The sequence below is a fragment of the Mastigoproctus giganteus genome, chromosome 10, assembly GCF_048544385.1.
Source record: "Mastigoproctus giganteus isolate SK-2022 chromosome 10, ASM4854438v1, whole genome shotgun sequence".
Lineage (NCBI taxonomy): Eukaryota > Metazoa > Arthropoda > Arachnida > Uropygi > Thelyphonidae > Mastigoproctus > Mastigoproctus giganteus.
This window is the reverse complement of record NC_143584.1, coordinates 188,450,573-188,462,987: the sequence shown is the minus strand read 5'-3', so window position 1 is coordinate 188,462,987 and position 12,415 is coordinate 188,450,573. Positions and strand designations below refer to the sequence as shown.

The window sequence follows — 12,415 nt, the reverse complement described above, 5'->3', positions numbered from 1 at the left end:
ACACTGACGAAGTCAGTCGGTCTCAAGCAAGGACTGCAGGATTTTCCCTCTGGAAACTGGGATTTTTCATCCGGAAAACAGACTGAATAACCATAGAATATACCCAATTTACACATGATGCACTGGCATCTCATGGCCTTATCTGCCTCGGTGTCTTCAGAAATTCAAATCTAATGTCAACAAAATCCTCTATCTTCTCTGCCTTCAACCCATTCAACCCATATAACTAAGTACTATAGGTTACAACATCCTTCGTGTTTGGGGTTTTCATTAAAATAAAAAAAATATATATATACTAAATAATAATCCTGATAATAAATCTTATAATAATTGGGTAGAAAATATGGAAATATAAGACGTCGTTACGTGGACGAATATAAAAATTTGTGAGTTCCAGACAAATAGCAATACGCGGCCAATACAGAGGGGAACTCAGGAAAATGTTGAAATAATGATTCTTGAAACACTAATTTTACACTTTTTTTTTAAAATTAAAAGAATGATAGTTTGACTGTAGCGTGTACTGCGAAATAAAGTAACACCTACATGCGCCTAATTACAAAATATAATCTAATTAATGCCACAGAACCTGTGTGAAGAGTTGTCACCAGGCCCTGCAAATTACAGGCCTTAGATAATTGTCTTATAGGCACAAATTCGGCCCTGCACTGTTACACATTTTCATTTATCTTCATTAATATTTATTCATTCTTGGACATGACTTCCGCTTCTTCTTGTGTCCGCAAACATGCCCTTTTTTGCTTTTCTCAGAATATTAATATCGTAATGTCTTAAGAGGATAAATGGCGTCAGAAACTTGTTTTCTCCAATTGTTTCACTCTTTCCTGGAAACTTTCGTATATGTGGGTCATTGTTCTAACTACGTGGCTAGCCGAGAATGAACTAACGATTGTGGTAATAACCCACATAAAGCCTGATTTTTTTTTTTTTTTACACTAAGGAAACCGTCTTTTTGTGTGTGTGTTAGCCCAAAGCAACTAAGGCTGTGCGGCTTCACTATATTGTGTCTGTAATTGGGTATATTCTTCGGTCGGTTTGTGGCCCTCGTTGGCAGCACAGATGGTATAATCACCATCCTCCCCACAACGGGCGGAAAAGACCTGAGTTCAAATCCCGTCAATGACACGAGGAATTTTTATGGACATTTTTTCGTCCAACAAACAGCAAATTGACCACAGAATACACGCTATTTACAGACATGTTATATACGCCCCAATATGGCTTAAGTTGCTGATGAGCCTAAAACCCTACAACAGACGAATGGTCGCTTTGCTGTTTTCTGGAAAAAAAAAAAAAAAAAAAAATCCGAGTTGTCCGGAGGAGCAGAATAACAAAAAAAAAAAAAAATAAATAAAAATAAAAAAAATCCTGACACCAGCTAGAAAAGCCGAGTTGTTAAAAAAGCCTACAAAAATGTTTCGTGATCGTAGTCAAACCTCAACTCTCAAGCCTGGTGACCACTTTTCTTAGAGAGTGCGGATCCTGTGTAGATTTTTCGAACTCGGATGGTTGCAATGTCTCCATGTTTTGTCCTTTCAGCTTCATTTACCAACTGTGTGGTACTACGCTCAGGGAATTGGAGAATGAAAAAGACTTGGGGGTAATTGTGCAGTCAGATATGATGTTCTCTCAGCAGTGCAGACGGGCTGCCAGAGCAGATCATGTAGTCTTGTCAATGATACATAGGAATTTTGCTAGCAGAGACAAGGAGGTGATTATCCCTTTATATAAGGCAATTGTCAGGCCACACCTTGAGTATTGCGTACTGGTCTGGAGGCCTCATTTTAGGAAGGATGTAAAGTTTTTAGGACGAGTACAGAAAAGGGTAACAAGATTGGTGGGAGGAACAAAGGAGTGCGCTTACGAAGAAAGGCTTAAGTTCTGCAAGTTGCAGCATCTGGAGACTAGGTACCTGCCAGGTGATCTGTTGGAGGTGTATATGGCCTTGAATGGTTTGAGCAAGCTCAGTACTGATGGAATTCTTCCGCTTGCTCAAATTAAGAACTTGAGGGGTCATAGATTCAAATTGAGGAAAGACAGTTGTAGAATAGACATAGATGTGTGGAATTTGCCTTTAGCCAGCGGGTAGTTGATTGCTGGAACAGCCTTCCATCTGTTGTGGAAATTGATAGTTTAAATAAATTTAAGGCTGAACTAGACAAACATTTGGAGTGACCTGATGGGTGAAATGGAAAGGGTTTGGGGTTTTTTTTTTTTTTTTTAGCTTCTCATTAGAGTTTGATAAACTTCTGGTATCCCCTTCCCTAAAGAATTCCTCTCGAGTGAATATAGGTGGAAAATTGGCTGATGCTGTATATACTTGCTTTCTTCCATGATATGCTTCAACTAATTCTAATACTGTATCTAAATTTATGCCAATTTTAAGTTTGGAGAAAAAAAAATTACATGGGAGGAAAGGTCATGTATAATGAGAGTAAAGTGTATTTAGGGTTAGATGGCACCAGAGATTCCCCCCATCTCCGCGTAGTTTACATTGTGTCGTGATACAGTTCACTGTAAAGGCCAGAGATTTAAAAGTGTATGGCTCTTGAAGTGTGTGGTGTCGTGTACCGTTGTTCTTCTGGCCATTTAGCCTCCAGACCTCAGCTGAGGCCCGACATTGCCCCACTTTCGCCCCGTGGAGGCAGACCAGGTTCACCAGTATTTTTAAATAAGTACTCTGGCAGGTCCTGCCACCTAATTTCCTGAGATTTCAGTGGCTAGGACCTTAAAAAAAAAAAATAAAGTATATAGCGTGCCCGTTGGTATGTTGAACACATATATATTGTATTTTCCTGGTTAGATGGAGGTGCTGGAGATTTAGTGGCCGAGGAGTCGGGGAAAATAATTTAGAGAAGTTAAAATTTTGGTGTAGGTCGTGCGCTGGCGTGCATATAAAGAGGGGGAAGACTGAAGATTGGGGGGAAAGGTAGGATGAACTGGGATTAATAGAGAAGACGACTCATATAATGAGGGTATTGATATTTATTACTTAAAGCGGTCCCAGCCAACCAATGGCAACCCCGCTGTCAGTTACACATAATTTAGCAGTACTCTTATATACTCCCTCTCCTGTTTGCCCAAGTACAGGGAGGGAAAAAACCTGCCATGACCAAAAAAGATTGATACAAACAAACTGAAAAATAATCAAATTACATAAAAAATAAAATATACATATAATTAAATTTCAGACAAAGTCCAAACTTCATTGGAAAGATCTGCATCTGTTCACAGTCTGTTGGAAAGCCAGCAGCGCTAGGAGCTGCCAAGAAGAGAAATACCAGCGCCAGGAGCTGCCGAGAGCAGAAATTCCAGCATAAGGAGCTGCCGAGAACAGAAATGCCAGCAGAAAGAGCTGGAGTTGCAGTGGATATCGCAGACTCAAGCCGCCACGATTTCACAGAATTCTAGGTAATTCGACATACACCATACCGCATTACAAATCCACGGCTTCCAGATGCAGAAGAGTCTTCCACTTGAGAAATATTGGAGTTGCAAAGGCTTGTAAAACAAAGAAGTTCTTCTGTTTATCAACTAGAATTGTCTCGCAGCTTTCTGCCATAAGATTGAGATTACTAACCCGAGATACCAATTCAATTCGTAGATCGCAGTACATAATAGTTGTACATAATATGTTCCCATCATTCTCTTTCGCCACAATGGCAACTAGCTCTTTCATTAATTCCTAAATCATGCAACTTTGCATTAATCGAACCATGACCAGTTAATAAGAACATAGCATGTAAGTTTGGGGCAAACCATTTGAATTTTATCGAGGCTGCATTTCTTAAATCTGGGAAAATTTTTTGTGTAATCTGCCCTTTATCACAAACACTCCAACGCTCTTGCCAGACTTTTACCAAAGCATCTCAGATTCTTGTCCTATCCTTCCTGGGATCTGCCAAAATGTCCACCTGTATATTGCGAAAAGAACAGGGAATGCCACTGCAGATGAAGTAAGCCAATGCACAATACAATAAATGCAGATCAATAGGCAATTTTCCAGTCACAATCTGCAAAGCTGGGGTCGACACAGTTCTGCGTACCATGTACATCCTAAGGAGCATTACTCTTTGAAAGGAACTGAGCTTTCTAGTAAATACTTTTCCACTTACACGTTCAAACCAAATTGGTGCACCATACGTTACCATGGGGATAAATGCACATTCATATAGCAAGTTGAGCGCCTTACTTTTTATTCCCCAGCCAACTCTAGTGATTCGAGTAATCATCCCAATAAATTTTCTCACCTTTTCTGATAGATAGGTAACATGTGAGTTGAAAGTCAAAGATCCGTCAAACATAATCCCTAGATATTTTAATTGCCTTGCCGATTTTAGGCTCGACCCATTCATTCTAACAACCTGGGGTCTTCTACTCGAAAATTTATCTTTTAAAATCATTGTCCTTATTTTGGTTCCTGATACAGTCAGTTTATGTAACCTACACCAGTTATTAAGTTCAAACAAAACCTGCTGTGACATGATTTCTAGTTGCATCCGCGTATTTCCTTCAATAAGCAACACAAGATCATCGGCATATGCCACCATCTCTGTATGCTCGAAGTCCCTACGCAATCGTCCTCCAAAACTAGGTTCCACATTAGTGGTACAAAAACCGATCCTTATGGGCATCCTCTGGTCACCTCTCGTACAAAAAATCAACCGACGACTTAACAGTCACTGTACGGTGCGTGAAGTAGTCCTTTACCACCATAAAGATCTTAGTTGAACAGCCTGCAAGTCTCAACATCATAAAAACGCTGCTCCATTGAATGGAGTCAAAAGCTCCCTCAAAGTCAATAAAGATTCCAAGGACATACTGTACTTACTGTTCGAGCCTAATATATAGTTTTGCAATGCCCAAAGCGCATCTTCTATTCCACGACCTGGAGTTAAACCATATTGTATGCCAGACCAGCCTAAGTTTTTTTCAGTATAGTCAGTAATCCGTCTCGCCAGCATCCTTTCAAACACCTTTCCTAATCCAGGGAGGAGGGCAATAGGTCGATAAGATCGTGGATCATTCTTTGGCCTAGATGGTCCTTTCAGTATCAGCTTTAATAGGGCATCCTTCCATGGTGATGGAAAGGCCCTGTCACGCAGGCAGCTATTAAAAGCTTCAAGAAGGATCCCTGGTATCAGTCGATGAGTCCGTTTAATGACCTCTCCTTCAATGAGGTCAATCCCTGGGCATTTATTGTTCCTTATGCATTGTACTGCATCACAGAGTTCAATCAGGCTAAAGGGATCCTCGTCATGTACCCCAGAGTAAGTATGATTAAGCCTTTTCATCAACATCTGTTCCTCACCGCTTGCTCAGAGATAGTATCTCCAATCAGATGATCCAAAATCGCAGACATACTTCCTCTCCAACTCGTACTTTCCTGGTCAACACTTCCAATAGAGTATGCTGTATCTCCATTATATATTTTAGTCTTGCCAGTACATAGCTTATATACAATTCCCCATGGGTTCTCATTGCCCACTGTTCTAACCAACGTTCTCCAGGCAGTTAATTTTGATTTAGATATCATACGCACGTATGCACTCCGTATCCTCTGATACTCTACTTTAAGTACATTAACTTCTCCTCCCCATTATTACACTTACTTCTTTGGTACCTTTTCCGCGCTTTATGAACCTGCTTCCGAAGTTGGCTTAACTCACCAGACCACCATTTAACTGAAATCCTATTACAATTCTTTTGCTTCATAGATCTGCTGGAAGCCTCAAAGAGAGAGCACTGAAGTAACTCCACTGCATTCTCTCCAGACATCTGACTGAATGTCCAAATACCCAGATTCCCAAGTCGGATATGAAAACCCACTTTGCATTTTCGATAGCAAATCGTCGTAACTGTTCCTGAGACGGAGCTAGTTTTGTTATGTCCCTTACCGAAAATACAATGGCGCGATGATCAGAGCAAACCCAGTCTGCTCTTAATCGCCAATCGTCCACGATACCAGCTACCCTTACGTTACAGATTGTCAAGTCAATATTTGATTCTCCATTAACAGTGAAGAAAATACTATCTGAACTTTGTAGATTTATATAAACAATCCATAACAGGCCCAGAATTCATCTAGTTGACGACCACGATCATTTGTAATTCTATCAAACCACGATGCTGATCTTGCGTTAGAATCCATCGCAAATACTGTATTACTGAATTACTACCCAAGCGACTTTGAACCAGTTCCGTGTACCTGATGTAGAAATTAATGTCTGTTGAGTGATGAAAATACATGCATCATAGATAGAATGATGCAAGATCTGACTCTACCCCTATGCAAAATTCTTGAATGGAGAATGCGCTGTGTGAAAATCGCCTGGTATGAACCAGAAAAGATCCTTCGGAGTTCACCGGCAATTTCTCAGATGGTTAATCACTGATCAGAACAATTTTTTTTTCGTTCTTACCAACCATTTAATCACTTCTTAGAGTTGAAGATCGACTTATATGTCGATTATCTTCCACAGATTCTTAACAGTTTTGGAAATGTTCCTTACACTGATAAACGAAAGTGAAAAATCGAAATAAGCATAATCAAATGCAGTTCTTAATTTTTGAAGGATTTCCGTTCTGTTTTTCCCCGTTACTCACGTAAAACTTGATGCACACTCGTCATTCTGCTTTTCATATCTACTGCACTTGCGACATAGGCCTAAGACACTTCTGAACAACACGTGCTAATCATTTTCTAGTTTGGTGGAGAAGGAAGTGGCTGGAACCAGTAATGTGGTGACCTGCGCTCTACTCTGCGCTCTCTCATCTTGGTCCTCTGCCTCCACCACTTCTTTCGTAATACAAATCTTATAACTTTTTGACCAGACCTGGTCCATGGTAAATTTTTTCGAAACTGAGTACACTGGTGCTCAAAAGTAAAGGAGCAAACAACAAACAAATAAATCAAAAACATTTCATTGAGTTGCAATGAAACGTTTTATTTATTTAAATTATAATTAGGGAAGGACGTTACGTGGTTGTTTTCCATGAAAATTAATTACTATAATTAATAATCACTCTTATACCACGTGAAATTTATAATATAGTTTATTAAGCTTACAGTCTTTATATCTTTAATTTTGTCCCGCTTCCATTCTGTTCGTTAATCTCTTCCTCAAAGATTCATCCAGATGGCGCTTTTATATTTTCGCAATGATGTTACCTTGCCGACGATAATATGATTGATAAACGCGAAAATACCGGTATTTCAAAAATATCCTGTTTTTATCTGCTCATCAGGTTTGCATATTATAACAGGATCAGGGGCGTAGTCAGGGAAAAGCAGTGGGAACGAATACTTCCCTTTCATAAATTTTGTCCTACTTGGCGCCTTTCCAAGTTCCCAATAAATCCATTTTTTATCCTTAACACCTGAAGATATTTCAATAATGACATATGGTAATTTTTTTAGTTTTTGCTTAGCAAGTTATTGCTTCATAAAAGCCCATAATGTGAAAGTTTTGCAATAAGTACATATAAACAGCAAAGAATGCGTAAGAAAAAGAGGTATCATGAAGAACTTGCTGAAGATGAAGGCCCAAGCGATGCCAGAGCCTTCCCAAGTCGGTGTGAAACTTTTTCGGTATCACTATATTTCGTTATAAACAGTGCTAAAAGTAGATTTGAAAATTTTAAAGATATAGCTACAAAGTTTAAAGGTCTTGATCCCAAATATTTTGAAGATGATAATTTAAGCACAATTAAATTTTTGGCAGACCCAAAAGACATTGATTGTAAAGATGAACTTGTGCAAGAGTTTTTGTCATTTAAAAATCTTTGTAGAGAAATGTTGGGCAGCAAGTATTCGAGTGACAATGAACTGACCATAAACAATGTACTGAAGTTCTTAATTGCAAATGATTTGTGCAGCGTATAGAATTTACATGATACTACCCAAATAGCAGTGCTGCAACTGAACGTTCTTTCAGCAGATTTAAACTTGTTAAGTCATAAGTCATATTCGAGATCAACTATGGCAGAAGAAAGGTTGTCAGGACTTGCTCCGTTGTCCATTGAAAGATTTATTGCTAATGACATTGATCATATGAGACTGTAATAGACCACTTTTCAAGAATGAAACCTAGACGAAAGTAGTAGTAGTAGTAGTAGTAGTAGTAGTGGCACATGATGCAAGAAAGCAAGTGTAGGAGCTTATGCAGCATCAGCCAAAAAAAAAAAAAAAAAAAATCACACCATTCCCTCCAAATGCCTGTCCAGTTCCTCCTTAAATTTATTTAACCTATTAACTTCCACAACGACAGATGGAAGTTTGTTCCAGCAATTAACCACCCGCTGGCTAAAGGCAAATTTCCGCACATCTATTCTACATCTGTCCTTTCTTAATTTGAACTTATGTCCCCGTAGGTTGGTAATCTGAACAAGTGGAAGGATCCCATCAGAATTCAGCGTGCTCAACCCATTCAAGGCCTTATAGACCTCAATCAGATCACCGCGCAGGTGCCTAGTCTCCAGCCACTGCAATTTGCAGAACTTAAGCCTCTCTTGGTAAGAGAATCCCTTCATTCCCCTCACCAATCGTGTTGCTCTTCTCTGTACACGCTCAAGCAAATCTACATCCTTCCTAAAATGAGGCCTCCAGACCTGTACGCAGTACTCAAGGCGTGGCCTGACCATTGCCTTATACAGAGGGACAATCACCTCCTTTTCCCTGCTAGCAAAATTCCTATATATCATTGACAAAACCCCATGACCCGCCCTAGCAGCCTGTCTGCACTGCTCAGAAAACTTCATATCTGACTGCACAATTACTCCCAGGTCTTTTTCATTTTCTACCACCTTAAGTGTAGTACCACACAGTTGGTACGTTTCTCTGGGGTTACTTCTACCCATATGCAGTACTTTGCATTTGTCAAGGTTGAACTTCAGTTGCCACTTCTTAGCCCATCTGCCCAAATTATCTAGATCCTGTTGCAGTAGGACACTGCCATTACTGTCATTAACAACCCTGCCAACCTTTGTGTCATCTGCAAACTTCGACATTAAGCCTGATATACCTTCATCAATATCATTGATAAATACACAAAACAACAGTGGACCCAACACCGAACCCTGTGGGACTCCACTAATAACATTAGTCCACGAAGAGCAGCACCCATTGATTACCACCCTCTGTCTTCTCCCACTTAACCATCCTTTTATCCATTGTAGCAACTTACCCTTAATACCATTCTGCTCCAATTTGTACAGTAGTCTTCCATGCGCAACAGTGTCAAAAGCTTTCCTGAAATCCAAGTATATGATATCAAAATTATTTTTTGCATCCAGTTCCTTTGTGACCACATCATAATAACCAATCAAATTTGTCAGACAAGACTTTCCCTTAACAAACCCATGCTGTGTTTGAATTATTGCTGCAGTCTTGTCTAGATGATCCTGCAATGCATCTTTAACCAGCGACTCCATTATTTTACCCGGAACAGAAGTTAAACTAACTGGTCTGTAATTACTCGTGTCACCCTTCGATCCACCTTTGTGAATTGGGGACACATTTGCACATCTCCAGTCCGTGGGAACCTCCCCTGAGTCCAAGGATGCTGTCATAATTATGGCTAAGGGTTTGCTTAGTTGCTTTGCCGTCTCCTTTAAAATAACTGGATAGATCCCATCCACCCCAGGTGCCATCCACCCCAAGTGGCTGTTGTAAACTTGTAAAAAATGCTGTTATGCTGTTTAAGACGAGCTGTAGTTATAATTCAATTTATGATAAGCCAGATAATTGATTTAAGGTCGATTTAATTATCTGAGTCAATGATTCATATATTTTGTATTCAGTCTTTTAAATTACGTGTACACATGGCATCGGTTTAAGGCAGTGGACGGTTTTCTGCTAATAAAGAGAAGAGTTACAAAACATTATTTTTCAAATATCATTCGTACTTTAATTTGATTACTTTGCATAAATGAAGCTTTGACGCAGAGAAAGTTTTAATTAATAGGAAATTACTAATGCTGATGCAAATTTTGTAAGTTTACATTTAATAAAACATTTAGTGACAATGTATTTTGTAAATGGAAGTTTTGTCATTCTGGGAAAGCCTTATTAACAGAGAAGAAATGGCGCTTAGATTGGTTGAATTTATGGTGCATCAGCATTTTAGGTCATATTGTAGCAGCATATGGGCCTCCGTAGCCGAGTGGTCAGGAGCGGGAGTGCAATAGCCCACGCTCTTTGAGTAGATCGGGGTTCAAGCCCCTGGCTGCTAAATACGGTCGATCTGCCAACCCGCACTGGACCAGCGTGGCAGATTATGGTCCATTTCCCTCAGCATGAATTGTTGAGGAGGCTTCCATCCTGCAGTGGGTTGATAATGGCTGCAGTTTATTATGGGAAAATCCTGCAATTTAGTTAATGGGAGTAGAAGCTGGTGTTATATATACTTCTACAGAAAGTTCCATGCTTAATCGGATTGCAAATAAATTTAAATTAATTTATTGTCACGTGAATTAATAAATTTAATGGATGAAGATTTAAGGACAAAGAACATAATTGGAAACTCGATACAAATCTATCCCAGAAGAAGCGTTACTTCCAAAAATTGTAGAGACCCTGGAATCATTGTATTCGTTCAGAAGAATGTTCTGTGGGACATGTATTTGTTTCATTTATGTGTATGAGATTTGTATTATATATGTATGATATTTTATTATTTGTATATGTATGAGATATATTTTTAAAATAAATCTAGTTTCGTAACTTTTTTATCAGACCTATATACAAATTTTAAATTGGTGAGCTAGCTTTTTGATCATTTTCAGTAAGTTTAACACATTAAAGTTAAATTTAATGTGTAAACTTATTCAAAATATTATAATTATTTTTTAATATAAATTTAAAATCAATGACACGCATATCGGAACCATTAGCCATTCTCTTTGTTTTGCTAGATAACAAGCGTTCAATCAACATTACAGCTACATATTTGCAATGTCGCTCACATTCCAGAACAGGATATAACATCGATATTATCGTTTCCGTTGTTCAGTCTTTGAATGATCTGTGCTGTTGCTAAGGGACAGAATGCTGACATTCTTTGTATGTTATGAAATAGTCTTTACTGATGATGATTTATTTAACACGAATGTGTTGTACATAATTTTAAAGGAATTGCAAATGAATATTTATTGTCTGTGCCATAATTTGACAGTAAAGTTTTTCCCCCCCCAGGTTACATTTTAGAAGCAACAGGAAGCTATGGTATTTGTCAAACAATCCTGGGTGTAGGACAATTCCTAGGAGCAGCAGTTTGGGTCTTCGAACCTGTCGCGAGACGTAGAGAGCAACGAAAAATGCAGAGGAAGTTTACAGTAAACAACGCTGCAGCTGTTTGATGTTTAACAGCATTCATAGCCGTCCGAGCAAAAGATTGCAGCGCCATCTGTGAAGAAACGGGCAAAACGAGTGAAAAAAATAATTATTAAATTATTATCTATGAAATCTCTACTGACAGGTGGCGTTTGTAAATCGTGTCGCAAATTTATCAGAAGCGACTCGTTAATCGAAGCATTAAGAAATGTTATGTTGTACAGCGAATAAATTCAATGGTTTATTTTGCTTATTGAGAGTAATGGTGAATATCAGTAAATTGCTTTGATTTAATATTTTTTGAAATTATTATTTTATTGGAGAAAAACTCAATTAGAACACACGGTTTACTTGTTGCTTCAAATCGAGGTATAAAGTTAGGCATATGGTTTGTATACGATTATGACAGACGAGGAAGTTGCATCTTCCTCTAACATGTTTTTCTCTGAAAGTTGTTAGCTAACAAGGTAGAAGTAAGATTTGGTGATCGGAATTTATGCCTTTGTATGTAATGAAGTTGCCTTAGGCAGAAATGTTTTTAGGGTGTTTAAGCCCAATAGCGCATAGTATTTTTAAAACTTTGACGTAATTAGTAACGCAGTATTTTGGTATATCGTCACAGGTATAGCATACACAGCATTGATTTCAATGTGGTTTGAAATGTCAATTGAATGGCATTCAACTTAAGAAACTTTAATTTTTATGAGTAATGAAAATCATTTTCAGTGGGAAAATCGTACGAAATACTATCATGAATTGTGGGGAAAGGAATGAAAATTTAAATGAATGTTTGTTTATTATATAAAAACAAGCCAAGGCAAAATACTTTTGCTTTGGCTTGCTTTTATAAAATTAATACTTAAACTTTATCTCACAAAGAATATATTAAAAGGCAATGGTTTACATATAGCTAATTTATATTTGCTATTTTTCTTTAGTATACAATCTTCACAGGTAAAGTCAATAAATAGCATTAATTAGTTTCTCTTTATTCAAAATTCATTGTTTAGTTTTTGATCCAGCAATTGACCTTTTTTTTAGGAATAGGAAAGATTCTGGAAT

At 38.2% G+C, this 12,415-nt stretch overlaps 1 protein-coding gene across 1 annotated transcript in view; it reads left to right on the top strand.

Annotated features, from left to right (window-relative positions):
* The window catches only part of LOC150079658 (monocarboxylate transporter 12-like), an 88,014-nt gene extending 76,568 nt beyond the window's left edge, over positions 1–11,446 (top strand). Inside the window, exon 4 of the mRNA XM_090382549.1 lies at positions 11,216–11,446. Coding sequence (XP_090238675.1) covers positions 11,216–11,379 — 164 coding nt within the window. The 3' untranslated portion in view covers positions 11,380–11,446. The remainder of the gene's footprint in view (positions 1–11,215) is intronic.
* Positions 11,447–12,415: the final 969 nt, after the last annotated feature.